At 34.9% G+C, this 26,546-nt stretch overlaps 1 protein-coding gene across 7 annotated transcripts in view; it reads right to left on the bottom strand.

Annotated features, from left to right (window-relative positions):
• The window catches only part of TMCC1 (transmembrane and coiled-coil domain family 1), a 185,777-nt gene that overhangs the window by 51,176 nt on the left and 108,055 nt on the right, over positions 1-26,546 (bottom strand). Inside the window, exon 1 of one of the 7 annotated variants that reach the window (XM_023536835.1) lies at positions 7,535-7,682. The exons of the other annotated variants lie outside the window; for them this stretch is intronic. Coding sequence (XP_023392603.1) covers positions 7,535-7,561 — 27 coding nt within the window. The 5' untranslated portion in view covers positions 7,562-7,682. Of the gene's footprint in view, positions 1-7,534; positions 7,683-26,546 lie in introns of those variants that run through there. 7 annotated transcript variants of the gene reach the window in all.

Genomic DNA, 26,546 nt, shown 5'->3' with positions numbered 1-26,546 from the left:
CATTCAATATTATATTAGTTTTAGATATACAGCATAGTGGTTAGACATCTATATATCTTATGAAGTGATCCCCTTGGAAAATGTATTTTATTTTTAAAAACCAATCTATACATGTCTGTACATGTATATTCACGTACATGATATTCACCTGAGCCTCTTAAAATTTAAAGATCTTGAGAAGTGATCTTGTGAAACAGCCTTATTTTGTAGATGAGAAACATAAGAAAGCTCTGGCATGCGAACTGAAACCCCCAAGTTCTATCTAGTTGTGGTAGGGCTGGGATGATAAACTAGGTCTCTTGAGTCTCGGTCTCTCGAGCCTCAGTCTCTTGCTAATATTCTTTTTAGAGCCAACTGGGGCCCTAGTGGCAATAAAATCTATAGCCCTTGCCTCCAAGGTGAAAATGTTCACTCTGATAAGTCGAAACCACAAACATCTGGTCAGTGAGAACCAATGATATTTTTGCTTTCTCTAATCCTACTTTCATGCACCAAATGAAGTAATTAAATGAGTGCAGTTCTTTAGATCTTGCTCATTGTTTGAGGTATAAACAGCTGCTCCCTGGATGTTCTACATTTGGCCTTCCTCTCTATTTCTCCTTATCCAACTCCAAAACTCAGAGGTAATCTGGCATATAATTAATTCAGTAGAGAATAACACTGAGTCAAATGATGCAAGCAATTTATCAAAGCTTGTACTGAAGTAAACATAAACGGGCAAAAATTGGATTGTTTCATAAAATAACTTCTATTTAATAAAATATGTATGATAAATGTAAATGCAATGATGTACAATGTAAAAGCAACATTAGTTTAAGAAAAAGTATAGAATAAAACTTCCATCTTCCTCTGCTACTGTCTTAAATTTTGTGACGTGGTTGGCAGATCTGTTCTTCAAAATGAAAATGGAGCTCTTAGAAATTAAAAGAATTATCTGAAGATGTGGAATTATGGTAAACTTCCTCTATACTACTCACTCTCCCATTTCATTCTCACATCCATGTAGTCTTTAATTTTTAAAAGATTTGTTTTTATATTAACAGCTTCCTACTGTTGCCCATTCTGTTCTTAATAGCTCTTTTGTGAGAATCATCTGAGTATTAGATCTTTCATTCTGAACGACTCATCTCCAGTGACAGTCATTAACAGAATAAATGAAAAGCCTTTATCTCTAGGAAACCTAAAAATATTCCTGTGAATCCACCTGATAACCATAAAACAGGATAATACGGGATCCAGGTCCTTAACAAGGAAGAAGGTTGCACCATATTTTGGGGGAGAGGGGAATGTCAAAGATATTTAATGCTGAACTTCAATTGGGCATCAAAATGAATTCTTCCCATTTTTAAAATAATAAATAATGCTATAATACACTTATATACATATCTTGGTGAACTTCTGTGAATATACTGATAATTTAAATTCCTTGCAGTATATTAGAGAGTGTATATGTTTTACACTTTGATAGAGATTACCAAATTGTTCTCCAGAAATCACAGCAATTTACACTACTACAAACAGTGCAGACAAATGATGGTGCCAGCTCTAGGCATCAAATCTTTGTACTTTAATTTGTCTGAGAAGCGAAAATAAGATCTCATTTTAATTGTCAATTGCATTCCTTTAATAATGGGTAAAGTTGATCATTGTTTGAGAAGTAATTTGGCCAAACATATTTCTTTTTCTGTGAGCTAATTTGGACCTCCATAACAATGTCTTCCCTGAACTTACAGTCGTGCATAATTAAAATTTTTCAAATTAGACAATATGCATGAGGAACCACTGGGGGGAAAAATGTCAGTTTGAATTAGGCTTCTATGCTCCCCAGAAGTGATTCTTTATAAACTTTTCCTCCCACATTTCCACTGAACATAATATACTTTCTTTCACCGAAATATCAACCTAAACAGTTTATATACTCTGCTTATCCTCGGATCTCAAACAACAACTATACTTTTCATTGAAAGCAAGTGAGAATTAAAGGACATATTCTAATCATATTTCCTGGACTTATACATCTCAAATTTTCCTATATTGTCTGAAAAATAATTCTAAATTGTTTCCCAAACTATTTTAAAATGAAAGAAAGGCACCTCAATACATCTAAGAGAGGACTCCCTGTACTTCGGGTACTAAAGATGTACATGCAGTTCACACATGCACATCCCCTTCTCCATCTCCCTCCTTATATATGGGGGTTAAGACTACAAACATGAAGATGACAATTACAGTGAGAAAGGAGTATTTCTGAGGTTGTCTTTTCTGCTTTTTTGACCTCTTTAGACTATATTTTGATGATAAAACGTTTTCCTTTCTACTTCTAACCCTGCCTTTGTTCTACCTGATAACTCTCTCCTCTTCTCACTCCCTCTTCAATATTCCCCCCCTCCTTGTTAGTTTTTTAATTGGCATCAAATTATTTATATTCCTCATTTACCAGCTGAATGCAATTTCCCGTCTCTGAACTTCTGTTTAATTTTTGTTATCTATTACCTTCCTATTTTATTTTTGGAAGTTTTTATATTTTCTAATATAAATCACAAGTACTTAAGCCAGAGATTGTGTCCTAAACATCCTTGAACTTTTTACAGTACCCACCACAGTACTTACAATTCAGTGGCCTGTCACTGCTTCATTCTTACATTAAATGAGTCCATATTTGTAAAGTGCTTTGAACAGTGCCTGCATATGTAAATGCCACTTAAGTTGATTAAATAAAATAAACAAAAGAAATTGGATCAATTTTTCCTCTCCACTGATTTTTTCCTCTCCTCTTCCTAGCAGTATGATGTTTCCCATCGCCCACCTTAAAGAAACTTCTTTGACTTCATTTCTTCCACCAGTCACTGCCCCACTTCTCTGCTCTGTAGTGAAGTAAAACTAACAAAAGTGGTCTAAAACTTACTGTCTCTAAATTTATTTTCCCATTCTAAAACCTACTCAACTGGCTTTTATCTTATTCTTGCTCTTTCTCATAGAAGCAGACTTTACATGTCATCTAATGACAAATCCATTCTTCTAGCTATTCAAGCTAAAATCCTTAGTCGTTGGTTTCTCTTATACTTTACATCCAATCTGCCAGAAAATCTTGTTCCCTCTATATTCAAAATACATCCAAAATCTAACCACTTCTCATTATCTGCACTTCTATTACTTTAGTCTGAGCCATGATCATATCTTGTCTGGATTACTACAATGGCCTCCTCACTGGTCTCCCTTGCCACCATATAATCTATTCTCAATTCCACAGCCAGAATGATCTTTTAAAAACCTAAGTCAAATCATGTCACCCCTCTGCTTAAATGAAGTCTCTTCATACTAAAAAAACCAAAAACCAAAAAACAAAAAACAACAACAACAAAGAAAGAAGAAAGAGAAGAGGAGAGGAGAGCAGAGGAAAAGAAAAGAAAAAAGAAAAGAGCCAGTATTTAAAAATGGTCTTTAAGGGCATACCTCATCTGGCCCTCTGAGTGGTTAAGAGCTACAAATTCACTGAATTTAGTATGTTCTTTCTTTTCTAATATGACTTTCTTATTCCTCCCATCAAGAAATGGAACCTACTTTTCTATTCCTTGAAACTGGGTTTGGTCAAGTGAAACATTACCAAATGTCACAAAAGTAGAGACTTGAAAAGTGTGCATTGGGGCTTGCTCTCTCTCACTATACTTAGACCTCCAGAAAGTTTTGCATCTCAGTTAATGACAACTTCATCCTTACAGCTGTTCAGGCTAAAATCTTTGTACCACACAAGGAAAGAACCTCAGCTAATAGCCAGTACCAACTGCCAGACATGCAAGGAAGGCCATCTTAGACAATCCAGCCCCACATGAGTCACCTAAGAACTACGGTGTACCCCGCAGGCAAGACCAGCACAAAAACCACCAACTGAGCCCAGCCCAAATAGCTGACTCACAGAATTGAGAGCAAACAAAATAGTTGTTTTAAGTCACTAAATTTTGGGGTGCTTTGTTATACAGCAAAAGATAAATGAGGAAGTCAATTACATTTTTGACACCCCAATTCCTACCACTCTTCTCTCTCTTATCCTTTATCATAGTCATACCAACCTTTTCCTTATTCCTTGTACACATCAGGAACAATCTGTTCTTGCTGTACCCTCTACTGGGAATGCTCATTCCTCAGACAGTTGTATGGCTAACCTGCTCACCTCTTACAAGCCTTTCCTTAAATGTCTCTTTTTAAATGAGGCTTACCTCATTAAAAATGGCAGTCTACCCCCAGGACTTTCAATCTCCCTTACTCAGTTTTGCCATTTTTATAGCCCATCCCCAACATATTCTAGTTTAATTATAGGATTATATTTGTTGCTGTCTTCTTCAACCAGAACATGAGCTGCTTGAGGACAGAGGATTTGTCTGTATTGTTCACTGATATATCCCAAGCCCATCTTAAATTCTAAACTCTCATAGACTCAATAACTGTTTGTTCAATGAACAAAGGATTGGTTTACACCACGTTCCACTCCAGACAGAATATACTGGAACTGTAATTTAACCATTTTTGGTATTAATTAAAATAATCTCTGACAAATGTTTTAAGCTTTAAGTCAGAGTTCTTGACCTTTTTCCCCCTCTAGTAGTCTTAAGGGATACAACATATTCACATGAGTCAACTAATTTTAAAGAGGACATGAAGGTATTTTGAGTACTGGGAGCAGGGAAATGCTAAAACTTGAAATAGTCTCCTTCTGGTGCAGTGTTGTATATTTCTCATCAAATCACTATGCTATTTCTTTTGAATAGAACTCAAAAAAGAAATCCTACGATAACAAAATAATGTAGACAGACCTTTGCATTGTTCTCATGGGATTTAATCTTTATATAGCATGCTGAGCACTATAGAATGATGAGATTTAGGTCAAGCAGTAGTTTGAAGGTTTAGATGTAAGGGAAGTTTTATTTTCTTTTGAAAGTTCACTGTTTAATATAGTGACGGTCCAATGTAAATAACACTTGTTTAAAAGGAACAGCATCTATATATGACCAAGTGATTACACATGTATGTTCTAAATTGCCACTGTAAATTCTAGGCATTTGTACAGAAAACTCAGGCAATGTCAACATTGCAAAGGAATTGTCTGTATTACATATATGTCTTTTAGCATAAACATACAGATGTGTAGTGTTACAAGGTTATTAAGAAAGGAAAAAAAGAATTATTAATCTTTAGAACAGGTGAACATGTGGGGATATTATAATTTTATATAGTTAAAAATATAAATATGTTCAACATTTATAAAATGGGTTCTATAATGTCCCAGTTTTCTAAAACTCTCCATTTATTTCCAAGAATCAGATACATTTTCCCCTCTTGAGTATTCCTTCAAAATGTTTATTTTCTAGTTTAGAATGAACTCTTCACAAAGTACAGCAGTTTGATATATCCAGATAATCATATTATGAATTCCAGATGCTGGAGCAAGTACTTCATTTCTGAACATTTTAATTATTATTTCAATGAGAATATTTTAGTTGATCAGAGTTGATGAATAGTATGACTGAGAGAGATACGTGGGTAGGGAAGCAGGGAATCAGTTTAATCTACAATCATTTATTTACTCAGGTACTAAGTATATATTTTTAGCAAACTTCCTCTTCTCATGAATTAATGCTATCAATGGAGAAAATAAAAGCAACTCAAGAATACTTAAAGTATGGTTTACATTTCTCTCTTCCCTTGAGACTGTCAATAATGGAGACAAAGGAGTTAACTTCTGTTTTACCACTGGGTCTCCACTCCCTGTCCTTTTAGGGCTCTCTTAAGAATTCTTTTCTTCTGACCACCCCATTCAACCTAGGCTAGTATTCTTAATAGAACAAATAGATAAGTAAACTGACCTTTTATAGCCTCAGAATAAGAAGAGCTATGCCAGGGTTTAAAAATCCATGATACAGAACAAACAACAGAAAAAAAAAAAAAGGGTATAGATCAGAGGCATGAATCTGTTAACAAAGTTGGCATTTAAATTATCAACTGTAAAGCATAAGAAATTTAATATTAAATTTCAGAGTGAAAAATATGTTTGGATCTTAAATCCAATGCCTCAACGATAAACAATATTAATGTACATTAACTTTAGAATTAGGTGAAACTATAAAGAATCTGCTTTGCAGCATTATTTACAATAGCCAAGATACGGAGGCTGGGTGTCCATCAATGAACGAATTAATAAAAAAGAGGTGGTACATATATACAATGGAATATTACTCAGCCATAAAAAAGGAAGAAAATCTTGGATGTGTAACAACATGGATGGACCTAGAGGGTATTGTGCTGAGTGGAGTAAGTCAAACAGAGAAAGACAAATGCCATATGATTTCACTTACATGTGGAATCTAAAGAACAAAATAAACAAAACAGAAACAAACTCACGGATACAGAAAACATTTTGATGGCTACCAGATGGGAGAAGGGGTTGGGAGAGTAGGTGAAAAAGAGGAAGAGATTAATACAAATTGGCAGTTAAAAAATGGTTATGGAGATGTAAAGTGCAGCATAGGGATTAGTCAATAACATTGTAATAACCATATATGATTTCAGATGAGTACTAGATTTATCAGCGATCATTTCATAAGTTATATAAATATCTAATCACTATGTTGTACATCTGAAACTAATATAATATTGTAATCCAACTATAATTAAAAATTTAAAAATTATTTAAAAAAGAATCTGGTTTGCTTTAGCATTTATCTCTTAGAAAATAGCTATGTATCATTTATAAAACCAACTCAAAAGAGCATGGTAAAAATCAAGCTTTAGGCCATTTTCTACTTAAGAATATGGATGGAATGTGAAAATGGTGGTTGTGTTGCATAAAACCAGATCATCCTCTATCCAGCTTATCTCAGGGACCTGTTCTGCTGATATAGAGACAAGAACTTATTAGCACTGAGATACACACATACTGCTTTAGAATTCAGAAAATTGCCAAGTCTTTGGGAAAAATAAACTGAAACAAGTAGCTGACTAGTAAGAAACTTTTTTTAATGTGAGAAATATTTCAAATGGCTCTATTCCAAATTCTTATTTGTTATGCATGCCTGGCATCTTCAAATTTAACCTAAGCTTTTCCTAAGCTGCCAAAGCAAACCAAATTCTTGTTCATTGAAGAAAACACGTATTTTCTAATAACTATTTAGCCTCAGAAAGTGAGGATGACATTGACTCTGCACTGAAGCAGCCTACCATACAGGAAAGTCGGGACACTCCAGTATAATCTGAGCATGTCCATATAGCCAAAGAGCACTCTGTACATTCTGCCCAAATAGCTATGGGTAAAATGAACAACTAGGAAACAAGTAACAGCCTTCTTGAGTACTGCAACCTCACGAGTCAGTCCAAAAATAGCAAATGCCCATGGCAGAGATCTGTTGCTGAAAAATGCTAAGTTTCAGCAGCTCAAAACATTTTCTATGTCCGTCTGTTCAACCAATCCCCACTTAAAGCTGCAGAATTATAGAATTAAGGAAAAGATTTAAAAAAGACAGATACACACACATATACAACATACGGTTTCCGAGGAGAGTGAGGGTTCCATGCCTGTGAGGGAGAAGGAGGAGGAATGTGCCGAATAACCCTCTGGTTTCTCCCAGATTTGAACATGCTGTACTGTGGCATGAGGTCAGCAGAGACTGACTCCAGCCCTGTGAGGCTGAATTCTACCCTGACAAAGCAGTATCACTGTAATATGAAGCAGGAAGATCCAGGGCATGTTGGCTGCTGTACAGAGTGGCTGTTCTAGAAAGTAATGGCAATTCCAAAACAAGAGATCTCTCCTGTCACATGAGATAATCTTTAGCCCAGTTAAGCAATAAGCACCAAAAATACTTTGAATCCCAAACATAGGCAGCTCAAAATGTTAAAAGGTAGGAAAGAACTTTTCTCCTTGAACCCATTTTGTGTCTGGACGAAATAAATAAGAAATAAGAAATTTAAAAAACTACTGGTTAATTTGATTTCTATCACAAATAATATACTGATTCTAATCTGAGACAAGACACAGTCTGTTGGACTCTGTGACCTACCTAAAGAACCCCAAACTTTCTCTGTGACTTTACAATGGAACAGGGAGAATATTCTGGAAAAATACTTTTGGTATACTTTTGGTATATCAGAACTGAAGATATGGTAAATAACCTCATTTCTCACAGGTACCCAAAAGGCAAAGGTTGCTGCAAACCTAATGTACAGTTTTGTTTCTTTACTGGTCTCCGAGAATGTATATAAAGTGTACTGTTAGAAATTATTCCCTGAAATAAGGAAAACACTAAAAAAGGTCTTACATAGGAAAAGGAGCCAGAATATAGAATTTCTGTCAAGAGAAAACGCAGGCAATATAGATAGCCCTTGACATTTATGGTCTCCCTTACATTATGAAAGTTCTACTCTAAACCAAAAGTGATCCAATCTTTTAACAAATAAACTTTAGCTAGGAAACAGAAGTAAATACAGGACGTGGAAATGAAACAAAGCCTGCATGACAGAACCAAAAGGAAGGTAAATTTTTTAGAAGTTCTTCATTAGTTCAGTATTAGCACAGACTGAATAAAGCTAAAATTTTAAATAAATTGAAAATTTATCCTGTCATACTGTTTTAAAAGAAAAAGTCTGTCAAAGCTTTCTGTTACTTATATGAAAAAGTCCAAACACTCATATATGTTACAGAAAGAACGTGATGATAAGGTCCTTGCCCACTGTTCTCATTCCACCTCCCCTGTGTTCCAGTCATTGAATAGTCATTACTGCCATTTTACATAGAGATATGGAATAACAGAGAGGTTAGTACCTTGCCCACAGTTATATGGCTAAGTGGCAGGGCTGAGATTTAAAGTCACACCACACAGTCTGACTCCATACTCTCACTTATTATGGTGTTTCATTTATGATAAGAGCTCTATCTTTAAGGAACCAGTGGAGACAGAACAGGAGCACCTACAGTGATAATCAGAAAAAGTGAGTTTATCACTATGCGTTGGAGAGAAGCTTTAAAGTCAGAGGTAGAACTTGAGCTAAGTTGTTCATTCAAATATCTGAGGCACTATTCTGGGCTCTGGAGATACATCAGAGAACAGATTATGCCTATATTCTAGCTGGGGAAGACACTCCCCAAAACAAATAAATATATATTCATTGTTGATAAATGAAAAATAAAGCAGAATAAAGGAAACAGAGGATGATGAGACCTCTTTGATAAAATAATAACATCTTACCAGACATCTGAATAAAACCATGTGCATATCTGGGGAAGGGTGTTCCAGGGAGAGATATCAAGTTCAAGGGCCCTGAAATATGAATACATTTGGTGTACACAAGGAACACCAAGGAAGCTGAATGAATGGGGAGAATGACATAAAATAAGGACGGAGAGATGTGGTGGTGGGAAGCAGGGTTAGCCTTCCACAGGACATTGTAGGCTACTATAAGGAAGTCACTGGAAGTCGAGCAGAGTAGGAATAGGATCTGATTTATGTTTTGACAGGATCACTCTGAGTAAAGAATAGGCAACGCTGGAGTCAGGGAAAAGGTAGATGTATGAAGAGCACTTAGAAGGCTATCACAATAGTCCATGTAAGACAGCTGAAGTGCCTAGCACAAGTTATGCGACATATACTGAGAAAGAAAAAAAGAAAAACAAAAAAGAGAAAGAGTTTTCACTTACTAGATGCATTAGCTTTAATTTTATAAATATTAGTTCACTAATATTAGATTTTAAAAGGAGATATACATAATTTGATTTGTAGATTTCCATACTTCTGATAAGGTTTTTTGGGATCTATATTTGTACCCAAACACCTAATAGATGATCTTACAATTTCTAATACAATCTTCTCATTCTTTAAGAATCTTAAATATATTATCTAGTATCTTATATTTTTAAATCTAAGAAATAAAAATATTACCAAATAGAAAAGGAAAATAGAGTAGTTTCAAAACAGATAGTTTTTAAATACTGTACATGCAGTTTCCCATTTTAAATGTTTTACTTTAAGTCATTTTATCAGGACCACTGAAAGAATAATTTACTTTGGACATGAATTTTTATGTTCATATACAGACTATCAAAAGAAATTTTGATTCCTGTTTGAAGATATACAGGGAATGATACCCAGAGAGGTCATTATTATCAATCAAAAAGGAATAACTGTATTATACTTGAGTTCTGAACTTCTTTCTTACAATTTTAACACAAAACCAACAAGACGAATTTGTGAGAGAAGTAAAACATTACTTTGGTGTATGGGTTTTAGTCCACTGCCAAAGCTAGGAGACATGAAGCAATGTTATTTTCTTCTATGAACCAGAATAGGAACAGAAGGAGGCATCTGATACATTTTATAAATCTGTATAGGCAGATACAGTACTATACTGCTATTGACTTTAGGCCGAAAGTGAACAGGCATTAGCAGGGGATAAAAAGAGTTAGACAGGCATACTTCATCAATGGAGGAAACAAAGGAATGAAACTTTTACACTCCTAAATTATTCTTCTTTTCAACTCTAAGATAAAATTTTCTATGTGGAGGGACCCTGTATTAATTTACTCAATGAGTGTTGTTAAGTGCTAGACAGTGTTTTGGGGATTCTTTTCAGTTCTGTCCATTTTTCTTCCAGTATTCTGAAGTTCTGTTAAGAAAATATTTAATAATATATTTTAACAATTTTAGGACTGTTATGTTTTACTGGTGAACTGATTTTTAAAAAATTCTTATGTATTATCTTTATTCTTGGAAATTTTCTTTGCTCTAAAGTCTTGTCTATTTTGTCTGATACTAAAATATAGCCACTCAAGCCCTGATTTTTAGCATCCACATTTTATTTTAAAAGTTGAAATTAGTGTTATTTCAAGGACATAAATAATATGTGGTAAAAAATAAATAAATAAATAAATTTGTCCAGAAGCTCAGAATAGTATAAACTAGAGTAAAAGATACCCCTTCCACCCATTCTATCTCATTCCTCCAACCACTGTTCACAATCATTTGGGATGCTCCCAGGTATTTTTTTTTCCTGGCTTTATTGAAATATAATAGATACGTAGTTGCTCATATTTACATTGTACAATTCAATAAGTTTTTTTCAATTATAGTTGGCATGCAATATTAGTTGTACAGCATAGTGATTAGAGATCTAGATAACTCACAAAGTGATCACCCCACTAAATCTAGTACTTCTCTTTCCCCTTACATATTTCATTAATTATTTCTTATGCTGCACTTTATATTTTCATGTCTCATTTTTAACTACCCACTTGTACTTCTCAATCCCTTTGCCCTTTTTTGCCATCCCCAACACTCCTCCCATCTATAGCCTTCAAAATATTCTGTATCTATGAGCTTATTTGTTTTCATTGCTGTTGTTGTTGATTTTGTTCTTTAGATTCCACATGTATGTGAAATCATGCGACATGTCTTTATCGGACTTATTCCACTGAGCACAATACTCTCTAGGTCCATCAAGGCAGTATCTTTTTCCATCCCCTTCCTTTTAGTCTGTGTGTCTTTTAATCTGAAGTGTGAGCCTCTTGTAGGCAGCATGTGTAAAGGTCTTGTTTTCTTATCCATTCAGCCACTCCATTTTTGGTTGAAGTACTTAATTCTTTTCCATTTAAGGTACTTATTGATAGGAATGTAGCTGTTACCACTCTCTATTCATGTTTTTGATACATGTCTTTTCTTCTTAAAGAAGTCCCTTCAACATTTCCTGTAATTTTGGCTTGGTGTTGATAAATTCCTTTAGTTTAATTTTGTCTGAGAAGCTCTTTATCTGTCTTTCATTCTCAATGATAACTTTGCTGGGTAAAGTATTCTTGGTAGATCCTGGGTTTTCATCACTTTGAAAATTCTATGCCAAGCCCTTCTGTCCTGCAACAGTTTCTTTCGAGAAGTCAGCTGCCAGTCTATAGGTGCTCCCTGTAGGGTAACTAACTGCTTTTCTCCTGCTGCTTTTATCTCTTTGTATTTAACCTTTGGCATTTTAATTATGATGTGTCTTGGTGTGGGCCTCTCTGAGTTCCTCTTTCTTGGGAATCTCTGAGCTTCCTGGAGTTGTATATCTATTTCCTTCACCAGGTTAGGGAAGTTTTCCATCATTATTTTTTCAAACAGCTCTTCAACTTGTTTTCCTTCTGGTATCCCTATGAAATGGATACTTTTACTTTCAATTATGTCCTATAGGTTCCTTAAATTATTATTATAGTCTTGGCTTTTTTGCTGCCTTTCTGATTGAGTGTGCTTGGCTTCCCCATCCTCTATATTGGTGGTTTGATTCTCTTCTTTATCCATTCTGTTTATACCCTCTAATAAACTCTTTATCTCAGATAATGTGTTCTTCATTTCTGACTGGTTCCCTTTTATAATTTCCATTTTTATGTTTATCTCTTTGCTAAAGTTCTCACTGAATTCATCTACACTTCCCATAAGTTCACTGAGCATCTTTATAACCAGTGTTTTGAACTCTCCATCTGTTAGATTGCTTGATTCCATTATTTCTGCATCTCCGTTCTGTTCTCATATGGTTTCTGCTTCTTTGTCTTCCCATTTTGGCTGCCTTTCTGTGTCTGTTTCTATGTACTAAGTAAAGCTCCTAAGTCTTCCGGTCTTATTAGCACAGCTTTGTGTAGTAGGTAGGTGTCCAGTGGCACAGTCCTGAGAGGGAGTCAGCTATAGGCCAAGTTTAGTCCCAGGTTATATCCCTCCTGGGCCACTTGTTAATATTCGGCAAGCAGTCCACGTATACTGTGCCTATAGTTGCCTCAAGAAACCACATCAGAAACCAAGGTTAGCTGCCACCAGTGTGGGTCTCGGAGCTTGTCCTGCAAGTTGCACAGGACTCATCAAGGACACACCTGGATGTGTCTTAGGTGAGGCCCAAGTTAAGGGAGGTGGAGTTTCACGGAATTCTCTAGGCGGAGGGATCTGTTATCCAGTTTGATGACGTCTCAGCTATGGCAGTGCTGAGTCCACACACTGAGAAGGGGGAGGGCTCAACAGGAGGAACAATGGATACCACCGGCACTTCTGCCTGGGAGACAGCCTCGCCTCCAGCCCTCACTCTGACAACTCAGTGTTCCCCTGTAAGTCCCTTGTGCCATTCTTCTAGATCCCAGGTGACTTTCTTTGCTGTTTGCTCTGTGTTTCTGTCATAACTTTGAGTTGGTCGCAAGATGAATGAAAAGCCTCTATCATCTACACCATTTTTTCCTGTCTCTCCATTCTAGCCTTTTGATTTGGTTTTATGGTATTCTTTTTCCATCATTTTTCTTGTAATTTACTTATATCATTTGCATTTGAAGTGAATCTTTTTAATAAACAGGAGATAAACAGATTGTGCTTTAAAAATCCATTCTGATAATCTGTCATTTAACTGGAATATTTATATCATTTACATTTAATACAAATTACTGATATGTTTGGATTCAGATCTTCCTTTAAGTGGTTGCTCTAGGGATCACAATATACATGTGTAACTTTCACAGATGACTCAGAATCCATATTTTACCACTTAAAGTGGAAGGTACAAACCTTATCACCATTATAGGTTCTTTAACCCTCCCTTCTTATGTATTATATCTATATACATTGAAAATTCTATCATACAATGTTGAATTCAAGAGAAGTATAAATAATATTTACCCAGATATTAACTATTTCTGTTTCTCTTCCTTCATTCCTGATGCTCCAAGTTTCTTTCTGTCCTAAGAACATCCTTCAGAAACTTATAGAGTACAGCCTACTGGCCACAAATTATTTCCTTCATCTGATAATGTCTTAATTTTATCCTCACCCATGAAAAATATTTTTGCTGGATATACAACCTAAGTTGATGTCCTGTACCCACTCCCCAGCACTTTAAAAATATAATTCCACTTCCTTCTGTCCTCCAAGATTTCTGAGAAATCTGCAATCATTTGAATGGTTATTCCTCTGTAAACACTGCACCATTTTTCCTTGTTTTCAAAATTTGTCTTTAGTTTTGGTGTTATCATTTTAGCTACGATGTGTCTGGGTATGGGTTTCTTTCTCTTTATTGTCTACAGTTTCCTGAGCTTCTTGAATCTTTAGGCTTAAGTCATTGCCAGATTTGGCAAGTTTCCAGGCATTATTTCTTCAAATCCATTTTCTGTACATCTTCTTTACCTCTCCTTCTGGAACTCTGATGACATAAATGTTAAACCTTTGTCATTGTTCCACAAGCCCCTAAGTTTCTCTTCAATTTTTTTTCAATCTTTGTTTCTCCCAGACTGGATCATTTCTACTTATCTTCATGTTCATTGACTCTTTTCTCTGTCATTTTCTGCTACTGATCCCATCCAGCGAACTATGTTTCAGTTATTGCATTTTTCAATTCTAAAATTCCAATTTGGTTATCTTTTATTTCTTTGTTGAGTCTGTTCAAGAGTGTTTGCTCTTATTTACTAGACCATTTTTATAATAGCTGCTTTAGGTTTTTGGTCATATGATACTTATGCCTGTGTTGTCTTGGCATCGGTATCTTTTGAATGAGTTTTTCCATGTGTGTTAATTTTTCTGTTTTGTTTTGTTTTGCTTTTCAAAGGTCGATTAATGTTTTATTGTATCCTGGACATTTTGAACACTGTTATGAGATTGTAGGTCATCTTAAAATCCTGTGGAGAATTTTTCTTTTAGCAGGCAATTGACCCAGTTTTCTTCAGGACATAATTTCTGACCAGCCTTCTGTGGACTGTGGTTCCTGAAATTATGTTAAGTATTCAAAGTCTTTGCAGTGTTATTTGGATCTGTCTCACATGTGCACCACCCTGTTGCCAGTCTGGTACCTGGGCAGTGCTCTAAACTATACTTCATTTCTAGAGTACATATATACTTGGGGTCAGCTTCATGCATGCATATCACATGGGTAAGCATAGGAGTTCATAATAAAACTTAAAGAGTTTATTTCCCATGGTCCTCTCTCTCATAATCTCCCCAGTATTTTCTAATTCTCTAGGGTTTCCCCTTTCCTGTCATTGAGCCAGAAAGCTAGGGGCTTCATTTACTTCATTGCCACACAATTTCCATGACAATGCCTATGTCTGGGGCCAAGCAATTGAAAGAAAGGGAAAAAAAAGCAGTTGGGTTCATTCTACCTTTTTGGGACAGCTCCACTGACCAGAGAGAATAGTGCTCTGCCCTCAGAGCTTTAGACTCCTGCCAAACCCTAATCTGCTGCCACCACAGAAATGCTTAAGGTTCATGGCAAAAAGAGAACAAAGAAAAGAGAAAGAAAAAGAAAAATAAGGAGATTTCTGAACTTTCTCTGAGCATTAAAATATCCCTTTCTTATTCCTTGCACTAGACCTGATGGATTCTGGAATTCTATCTACACTGATGCCCACACTTTTAGATTTTAGGCTATGTTGAATCGAGGCTTGGGAATATCAGAGAGGGCAAAATGATAAATTCAAACCTAGTTGTATAGTACTTCAAAATCTGCTCCTTTCCTAATTCACCTGTTACAATCTACCTTTCACAATCTTCAAATAGCTGCTCTATGCCACGTTTTATAGCTGCATTCAATGGAAGAGACCAAGTGAAATGTGCTTGCTTCATCTTACCCAAAACCAGAGTCTTAAGCCATTAACTTTTGAGATGGTGTGTTACATAGCAATAGATAACTGGAATATAATCGAACTCAGCAAACAACTGTTTAAGTGCAATGCACTTGAAATAACACATTCTTTACACCCTTTTTCTAGAAAAGTCACCAGATAATTATAAAGTAGCTGCTACCAATTCAATAGTGAAATATTCTCTGCTTTCTTACCTTGGCTCCTAAGAAAAAGATGTGCTTCATTATTGGAGTAATCAAAAGAATAGCAATAAAATTATGGAAGCTTATTACTCAGTAGAAGTAGGTTTCTTGTGCTGTCAGATGGAATTTATCAAAAGAGTTTCTGACATCTCATTCTTTCATATCCTGACTGATCACCAGTCAGAAGATTTAAGAGAATCATGGGTGGAAACTAGAATAACAGGGTTAAATTTTGGAAGCAAAAATGCCCTATGGGAAATATTTTTCCTCAGAGTTATTCTTGTATAGAATTCCTAAGTTTTTTTTCCTGCTATTGAAAATAAAGTATTTCACCAGCAAGCAGCATTTCATTAAGAAAAGCCTACTAAACTGTTTGTTTAGTAAAAAATCATCAAACACTGATTTTTTATATTCTTTGCCGAACATAAGCAAATCACTGTGAAGAAATTAGCTGTGTAGATACCATTTCACACCCACAGACAGGCAAAAATTTCAAGTGTCTGTAAAGATGTGGGGCAATGAAAACTTTCAGACATGCTGATGGGAGTTTAAATTGGTACATCACTCTGGAAGCAATTTGGCAATGTCTAGTTAAATTGAAGAAAAATATACTGTACAATCCAGTAATTCTATTCCCAGGTATACATACTAGAGAAACTCTTATACATCTGTACAAGGAGACATGTTCAAGGATATTCACTGAAGCACTGTTTATGAAACAATAAAATATTAGAAATACCTTCTATATTCATTAACAGAAGAATCAATTTAAATTGTGGTATATTCATACAATAAGATACTATATAAAAATTAAAACAAATCAGAACTACATGTTATCAATGTGAAATTTCAAAAGCAAGATATTGAGTGAAATCACACACAGTGAATCATTTACATAAAATTTAAAACCATGTAAAGTAGTACGATATATTATTTATGGATACATGCATATGTAATACAAGTATATAAGTTTGAAAAAGTCTGGTAATGGTCCTTGTGTGTTTCTCTTTATTTTTGTTTGTCTGAAATATTTTATAACACAAAATTCAAAAAGAAAAATTATGAGAACATAAATACCACTTACAATGTAAACATTCAAATGTTAAAATGAAAGAACAATAGTTTGATGATGCATTAGCTAAACAGACACACACACACAACGAAAAAACTGTTTAAGAAGGAGAACCAGAGATTATGAAACATGGGAGAATGAATGTGAGCATGTGTGAGAAAGCTGATGAGCAGGCTGGCTTCTGTTATATCCTAAGTAAGGACCTCATGAGTAAACAGAGCTGTAGTTGTTTATGAGCCTTCAGCTTCCCCCAACTTCATTTGCTACAATACAGTAGAGCAGGTTATTTGGCACATGTAGTCTGCTCAACAGTGGGAACTATCTACCATGTGAAGGTGCTTGTGGAATCTCTGGGAAGGATAAGACTAGACTCAGCAGTCCAGTCTTGCTCTAGTCTGTAGATCTCAAGTGGTGTACTATGGCCAGAGCATAAATGAGAGTTTAACTCATTCTATACTTTCTTCTGCTAGGTCTTAGTGGGGAAGGGAGTACGGAATCTGTCTTCTAAGCTTATAAATGACCCAAAAATCTGAGGGTCACCTGAATTGAGGCTATGGATCTCTTACAAGGAAGTGTGAGCAGAATTGTACTTACTTCTTTCTCAACAGTTTTTAATTATCACATTTGACTCCTCAGTTCTAACGCTATACATTTCAAAAGGCACATCTCTGCTCAGGTGCTACATTCATTAGGAATATTGAGGCTTGGAATGGATCTCTATATTATTATATAATTCTGTCGTAATACCAATTACTTATTAAAAATCTACCTTACTTCCAAAAAAGAGCTTGTAAAATTTATGTATATTTTATAAACTCAAAGAAGACTGGGGGACATAGAGACAGATAACTGAATCAGAAACAAACTAAGGCGAGTTACTACAACTGAATATTTCTGAATTTTCTGGAACCAAAACAAAAATGGAAATACTTTGTATTTTTTCATTAGCTGTTAAAAAGGTGCTTAATAATTTATCAGCACACTTAACTGGAGAAGAAATTTGCATGTGAACTTTTGTATGGCAAAAACTGACTAACAACCGAAATCTTTAACAATGGTACAAAAGATGTAAAAACAGTCTTCATAGATGATTCTTATATCCATCTATAACAAAAATCAAGAACTTATAATAAAATCATAGTTCAATGAGAGTTTCTACAAGAGCTAAAGGAACACAGTTTAGGCCTGCAGCTTTCTGATAATTTGATTTGATATTGGAAGAGGGCTGGGATAGTCTAAGGGACAGGTGGGTAGCATTTCTCTTAGCATACTGTTGCAAAATATCAAGAATCTACTCTGGGTTTTTAAGTGAAGTTGGTCGGTGCAGACTACAAGGTTGAGGTCATTGGTCTGGCAATCAATTTATAAACTCCACGTAGCGACAGCTTAAGATCCCTCACACCAATTACAGTTTTCCTTCATACCAAAAGGTTTGATGCCCAGTGTTCACAAGGGGTAAGAAGTCTGGCATCATCTTGTTATATAAAGTAGTGAAAGGAAGAAAGACGCTGGAAACCTAGCAAGTCTAATTTCAGATTCCCTGCTCTTGAACACTACATAGGAAAGGTGTAAACTAGATTTAAAAATCTTTTCCTTAGTCCCCATCATTTATTAAATACACATGTACGCACATGTGCATGCAAAATTAGCTCACAGCATTATCCTTCTCTCAAATAATGTGCCTCAACTCATTTGCCCTTTCTTCTAAATTCCATTTCTGCCATTTCTGAGAAGCAGAACAATCTAAACAAAAAAGCTCAGGGTCTCTGTGACCTCTGAAACTCTGAATTCATCTTTAAGTACTTTAGACTGCCTCACATAAAGCATGGGCTCAATATGTATTAATTATCTTTCCTATACATATTTCCATCATAGATCTATTCTCATAAACACCAATCATCATGGATTTCTATACAGGAACTGAAAGTTTGCAAATCAGAATTAGAGTTCAAAGTTCTTTGCTTCCCCTGTGCCAACTGATGACATCTCCAACAGCTAAACTCCATCAAAGAGAAGTATGTCTACTACTTGATAATTTAGAAGCAGCACTAGGATAACAACTAAAGCTTGAACTTTGTACCTGTTGTCAAAAAGATAATGGCACATGATAAATCAAGGAAAAAAACTGTTCTGCTCTTTTCTTATATTTTTTTCTTGTCTATTAGTTTTACATTCCCAAATAATGTTTCTCAAATCAACCATGGAAAGGATAAGAGAGCAAGGGGCTGAGAGAACACAGCTATGAAGTACTCAAAAGATGCTTAGTTCCATGACATTTAGAAATTAACAACAGGCACCTTATTGGTGGAATAAGAAATTAACAATGGGCACCTTATTAGTGGAATATTGGTCTTCAAAAGGGTACAAATATAATAATTAATTTTAAAAAGTGACTGCCTCATGGTTCAAGGCAAAGTCTACCCATCTCCACAAGCTGCAATATTATTTTGGTCTCTTGCACTTACCTCTGCTTTCCATCGTGACTTCATTACCTCACTGGCGTTCTGTTTTGCCCTGTCTCTTGAACAAAAATTTCCAAGATTCCAGCCAACACACGGATAAACTATTATTATATGACTGTGCTTCATAACATCTAGCTCTTCTGAAACTTACAGTTAACCAAATGGGATATACCTTTGACCTTATTAACATATGAAACTGTTCCACCTCACCTCTGAGATCACCAATCTCGGGATTCATCAACCCTTTGGAATTATATCTTAAGCTTACACATGTCTAAAATTTAAATCTTACTGGTGCTACCCTATATACCCTGACCCTTCAGACACCAGGATCTTTCAAGCCAAATGCAAGGTGGTATAAAGAAATCATGCACAGGTGGATTAGAATAATGCTCTAATGATTACTGACTGTACAACTTTCATAACCACTGAACGCTAATTTCATTATCAAAATAAGGATACGACATGCCTTGCAGAAAACACATACCATCAGCTGCTGCTACTACTACTACACTGAACAATTTCCAAATTTCAAGCATAATAAACTCTCCTATGTATATGGTTCTTTACAAAAGTTTTCAAAGTAATTAATTTTACAGCATCTTCATTTTACAAAAAAGGATGTTGAGACTTACACAAAGTCCTGAATATGGTAGGGACTCAGTAAATATCAGCTAGTATTCTGAAGGGTAAGTGACTTATTCAAGATTGCATACCTAGTGTAGGTTAGGATCAGAACCAAGGAATTCTGACTCTAATATTTTTTCCACTGTTTTGGCATTCGATTAATTGTCTACTGTGCTTCTGTGTTTATTTGGAGAAAATAAAATTATAAACTGTATTTCTCATGCTCTATCTCAACCACTTTTATTTTTTCTATATTGCCTTTTTCTTATAAATTTATAGCATTTTTTTGCCTACTTATAGAAACTTCTCTCAAAGTTTCTCTATATACTCATCCTGTTAACTGAAGATTTCATGACTTATTTCAACAGAAGAGGTTGAGTCCATCAGATCATTTCTTGATAGACTTCTACCACTACAACTTCACTCTCTCATTCCATATTGTAACTGTTCCTCGGAAGATGTCTCATCTATTACTAATGGCTTCCAAATGTCCGCCATAGGCAGAGGATTCTCTAATCTAAATATCTTGACCTTACACTCTTTATATAATTTATCTAGAATGCTTTAATTTCTATCATTTATGTCTCTCTTTCAAAAGTAATGGTGAAGAATCATTTTCTTTGCCGAGACAACTCAATGGAGAAAAGAATAGTCTTTTCAACAAATGGTACTGAGACAAGGGAGTATTATACAAAAGAATGAAGCTGACCCTTCCTCGCACCATATACAAAAATTAACTCAAAATGAATTAAAGGCCTAAATGTAAAATCTAAATGTAAAACTCTTAGAAGAACACATGAGTATAAATCTTTGAGACCTTGGATTTAGTCAATGGTTTCCTAGATATGGCATCAAAAGGACAACAAAAAATAGATAAAGTAGATAATCATACTTCAAAGAACACCATTAAAAAATGAAAAGACAACTCACAGAATGGGGAAAAAAAGTTCTAAAAATCATTTATCTTATAAAGGACTTGTAGAAATATATAAAGAACTGTTACAATTCAAAATCAAAAAGAAAATCCAATTTAAAAATGAATAAAGGATCTGAATAAATATTTCTCAAAGGAAGATACACAAATGGCCAAAAGGCACATAAAATGATGCTCAATATCATTAGCCATCAGGGAAAATACAAATCAAAACCACAATGAGATGCTACTTCACATTTACTAGGATGGACACAAAAAGACACAATAAAAGATAACAAGAGCTGGTGAGAATGTGGAGAAAAACAAGACCTTCTTAGACTGCTGGTGAGAATATAAAATGGTGCAGTCCCTTTGACAAACAGGCTGGCAGTTTCTCAAATGATTAAACATAAAGTTACTATGTGACCTAGCAATTCTACTCCTAGGTACATACCCAAGAGAAATGAAGACATATGTCCACACAAAAACCTGTACACAGATATTCATAGCAGCATTATTCATAATATCAAAAAGTGGAAACAACTCAAATGTTCATCAACTGATAAATGGATAAATGTGATGTATCTATACAATGGAATATTATTAGGCAATAAGAAGGAAATACTGATATATACTACAACACAGATGAATCTTGAAAACAGTGTGCTAAATGAAGGAAACTAGCCACGAAGTACCACACATTGTATGATTCTATTTAGATAAAATGTCCAGAACATACAAAATCTAGAGAGACAGAAACTAGTTAGTTATTGCCTAAGGCTGGGGGTGATGGGGAGATTGGGCAATGATGGCTAAGACGTGTGGGGTTTCCTTCTGGAGTCATAAAAATGTTCTACATTAATTGTGGTGATGTGTTACAAAACTGTGAATATAGTAAAAGTCACAGAATTGTACAATTTCAATGGGTGAATTGTATTGTATGTGAATTATATTGTAAGAAGCTGTTAAAACTTTCCTCCATGTAATATTTGTAACAGAACTTGTTCTCTCCTCAGCCACCCCAACTCTTAAGATCAATACAGGTTTACAGCATAGATGTACTTGATAAGAGGCAGAATGAAATATACTTAAGAAAGAGTCCTACTAAGGAGAGAAAAAAACATAGACTGAATCCTACTTTTGGCACCAATTACCTGTGAAGACAAGTCTCACTAAGTCCCAGTTTCCTCATCTTTAAAGCTTCTTATGAGAAAATTATTGGCTGAATCAACTTTCTTAGAAAGATCTTCTTGTAATTTGTACAAATTTGAACTTATAGGGGGGCTTGAATAAGGGATAAGGAAGGAATTAAATATCACTATAAAAAGACTTCTGTAGGAAAGTGTCATCTGTACTTCATGGTATCTGCTATGGTGAATCTGTAGAATAAGCAACTACTACTCTATATGTTTATGTGAAATATTCAGAGCAAAAAATTAAATCGTATGAGAAGACAAAACTGAAGTTACATTACACAAGTGGCACTGTGGAATAATTATGATTGATACCAGAATTAAAAAGACTTATAAAGCAGTTATGCTAATGTACTATGGATTCTTTTTGGATAATGAAACATTTCTTCACCCTAAACAATGCATTATTACTAATTTCATTATAAATACAGCTATCAGTAACCACCAAAAGAACAGTGACCTTTTACGTACTAGGCTCTTCATACACATTATTTCATTCGATTCTCAAAATACCCTGCAATCTAGTTATTTATTGGCTTCTTTTTTAAAGATGAGAAAATTAAGGCTCAGAAGGTAAGCACCTGGCTTATCTTTACTATTCAACCCTCAAGTGACAAATCAAATTCCAAGGGAGAGACTAAATTTTATTCAACCTATCCTAAAGGAACCTTGCTAGCTTCATTTTGTTCCAATGTCTCTAGAAGCACATTATGACAGCAGCTCACCAGAATTCATACTTGATAAGAGACAGAATGGTGTATACTAAAGTTAACTACATACGACATCCACATGCTACCACCTCTGGGCCCTGGCTCCTACTGTTCTCTCACCCTGGAATGCCCTTCTAACTCTCACTATATATCCAAGATCACCATGATCATAAAGGCCCAAATGCCATTGCCCACCTGAACCTTTCTCTGAGCTCCCTTTGTGTAAATTGTCTTTCTCTGCCCAACTCTCATAGCATCTCATAAGTAAATAAGAAATACCTACACCGAGCCAGATATTCTGATGGGCACTGAGTTGGTTATAAAAATTTACTCTTTTACTATATGTGCAAAACAAGGAAATTAATTGCATGTTTCGGTGTATAAAAACTGGCAAATAAGCTAATCTGTCTGTAAAATGCCCTGTGCTGCTAAAGAAAAAAATCTTGACTCATAGTTTCAAAAATAAAGATAACTGAAGGTGAGAGAGGCATTCTTGAGTTCAGTTTCTAAACTCTAAGGAAAACTTAAAACTCATAACCTGATTACTATTTATTAACTCATTTTCCAATTTGAGTTTTAAAAAATACCTTCACTGTTTCATAAAATGCAAAGCCTGTCTTTGCATTTTGGTCGTTTTCAATTGCCAAGTTTCATTTGTTTTAAAAAACAATTACAGTCATGACAACATCTATGTGAAATGAAATTGTTCACAGTGAAAAGTCTCTTTAATTCTAGTGACACCAGAGGGAGAGTTTTGTTGAAGTTATCCAAGTTTCTAGATTAATTGACTAATATTGTATTACATATACCAAGTTAGATGCAAAATAGATGCTTATATTGCTGGTAAGATATTTAAGTCTTACCATTTCACCTTATAACTTTAACACTGGTACCAATTAGGTGACTTAGAAGTCAGAGAGCTCTTGTAGCAATTTCAGGGCAAGATTTAGGAGAGTGGCAAAGGGGCTGGTTTGTTGAGGGAGTGGTTAGAAAACCAAGTATTTTTAAGCTGAGCGACAACCATTTATCTTCACCACTTTCTAAAGAAAATAAAAATAGTATACCTAAGTAATCTTAGTACATTACTAGAGTTTTACATATATTCAATATAATCCTTATAACAGTCCTAGAAGGAAGTTATTACTACTACTATTTTCAATTCAAAGATGATGTCTGGGTGCAGAGTGGTACGGTAATAGGGCACTTTTTGTTGGTGTCTCACAATGAGAAGGATCTTCTAGGTTAGCAAGGCTTTAACAAATTAGAAAAGGGACTATAAATATTAAAAGTTATGATAAACACAAAAATGAAGACATTAGTACTTCAACTAATTCACTTAACCTCTGCCCTTCAGTTGTCTCTATATAAAATAAAATTAACAAGAGTGTACCCAGCCTGAGGCCAGGGACCAGTGGTATCAAAAGACCTTGAAGTGCCCTAAAATGTACACTGTCTATGGTTCTGTTAAATATTCAGACTTATACTTTGTTTTTGTTTCTAAAGTCACCACTCTAGATCTACTTAGACAACTGTAACAACTTCCTAAATTGGTCTCCCTGCTTCAAGACCCTTTCTTCCTACAATTCATCCTACATACAGCCACTAAAAATGAACTTTCTAGAGCACATATCATTCTACTGTTCAAAAAGCTATATGAGTATAACATGATCTGGTATCCAGGCCTGGGAGCTTCAGGTTCCTTACCAGTGAAGGTCCCTTCTTCACAATTGTTCTGAGGCTCACATAGGATAATGAACATGACAGTATTCTGTAAATGTTAATTACAATAATTATTTTGAATCTCTCAAGTTTACCAAATCAAATTTCAACCCTTTATCCTGGCATTTAAACTTTCCCTTACTTAGTTGTACCTCACTTATCTTTTTGTCACTCCTCACCAACCACCTATACAATCTCATCTCCATCTAAATCCTACCTATCTTTTAAGGACAATTGCAAATGACTCCTTATTGAAGCTTCCTGACCACTCTGCTCAGGATTCTCTTATTCCTATGAACTCTAATCCTTCTTACTGACCCCTAGTAAACATCTTCAAACATAATTTTCATAATTCTCCCTCCCTTAAAAACCTATAATGATTTCCCTCAACCTTTTAACATAAAATCGTGGCTATAAATTAGATTCACTAAAAAGGCAATGGCTTTAACTTAGTGAGCCTCTCTGAAATTCAGTCATTTTATAGTTTATTCCGTTTATTTGTTTTTAATTTAGCTGAGTTCACCTGTTCATTTCCAAATGATTTCATGTTGTGGCTTCCCAAATGAACAAGTTTATGTAGGTTTTTTTTCAGTTATGTAGTAAAAAAATCGTAAAATTTACCATCTTAATCATTTCTAAGTATACAGTCCAGTAAAGTATATTCACATTGTTATGTAGCAGATCTTCAGAACTTTTTCATTTTGTAAAACTGAAACTCTGACCTATTAAATAACAATTCCCCATTTCCCTCTCCCTCCAGCTCCTGGCAACCACCATTCTACTTTGTTTCTATGAATTTGACTGCTCAAGGGACCTCACATAAGTGGAATTGTACAGTATTTTTCTTACTGTAATCGGCTTTTTCACTCAGCATAACGTCCTCAAAGTTCATCCACGCTGTCCCATGTGTCAGAATTTCCTTTCTTTTAACAGCTGAATAATATTCCCTTATATGTGTAGACCACATTTTGTTTATCCATTCATTCATCAATGGACACTTGGTTTGCTTCTGCCTCTTGGCTACTGTGAATACTACTCTAATCCAAATTTCCTGGACTAGTATTAGTATTCTCTTTAGAAAACCTGCAGGAAGATTAAACCACTTCCACCAGGAGTAAATATAATACTGAAAGCTAAAGATGAGTTGCTGATTACTTGAAATAAGGAGCAAAGAGAAGATAGTGCAATAAATGCCCTTCTCTTCTTCCTCTTTCTTTACTTCTGTGGAAATGGCAAAACCAAGTCAAAAAGAGTTCTTCTGCTTGATACAACCTCTAATTCCCAAGTGAGCTAGAACTGCTTATTATGTCATGTCAAAGTGCTAAATTCATTCATTCATATATAGTCATCAATTCAAATATTTTGGGTCTATGGCATTTGTAAGGCTTTGTGCTAGTATGCATGGAGAATACAAAGGTGGCTGTGTTGCTGAAAAGCTGTTTGGAAATTAACACCTAATGTAAGAAAATGTAGGCTTTAAAAGATTTAGCACAATGCCTGGCATATAATAAGTAATCAACAAATGTTAGCCACTATTACCAAAAAATGAAATGGTAATTTAGATGACATAACAATGTTCACTAAGCAATTTTTATGATAAATGTTTTTTAAAAAGTTTTGAGATATAATTCACATATTACATAGTTCAGTTTAAAACTGTACAATTTAATGTTGTTTAGTATATTTACAGAAATGTGCAACCATCATCACAATCAATTTTAGAAGATTTTCATCATCTTGAAAAAGAACCCTGTACCCGTTAGCCATCACCCTCCTATTCCCCCATCTTTCCTGGACCTAAGAAACCACTAATCTACTGTCTCTATAGACTTGCTTATTCTGAATACTTTATATAAATGAGATCATATAATGTGATTGGCTTTTTTTCACTTAACATATTTTTAAGATTCATTCTTATTGGAGCATAAGAATTTCATTTAAATGCTTTTTAAAGTGAAGTCTTCTTTTGAAAAGCAACTAATCACTCCTTAATTTTAAAAATAAACATTTCCATTTGCTTGAGGTATATCATACTTACAGTAGACACAGTTCTCCCTC

Source organism: Pteropus vampyrus, unplaced genomic scaffold, assembly GCF_000151845.1.
Source record: "Pteropus vampyrus isolate Shadow unplaced genomic scaffold, Pvam_2.0 Scaffold171, whole genome shotgun sequence".
NCBI classification, from domain to species: domain Eukaryota; kingdom Metazoa; phylum Chordata; class Mammalia; order Chiroptera; family Pteropodidae; genus Pteropus; species Pteropus vampyrus.
The sequence above is the reverse complement of the archived record's forward strand: the minus strand, read 5'-3'. Positions and strand labels throughout refer to the sequence as shown.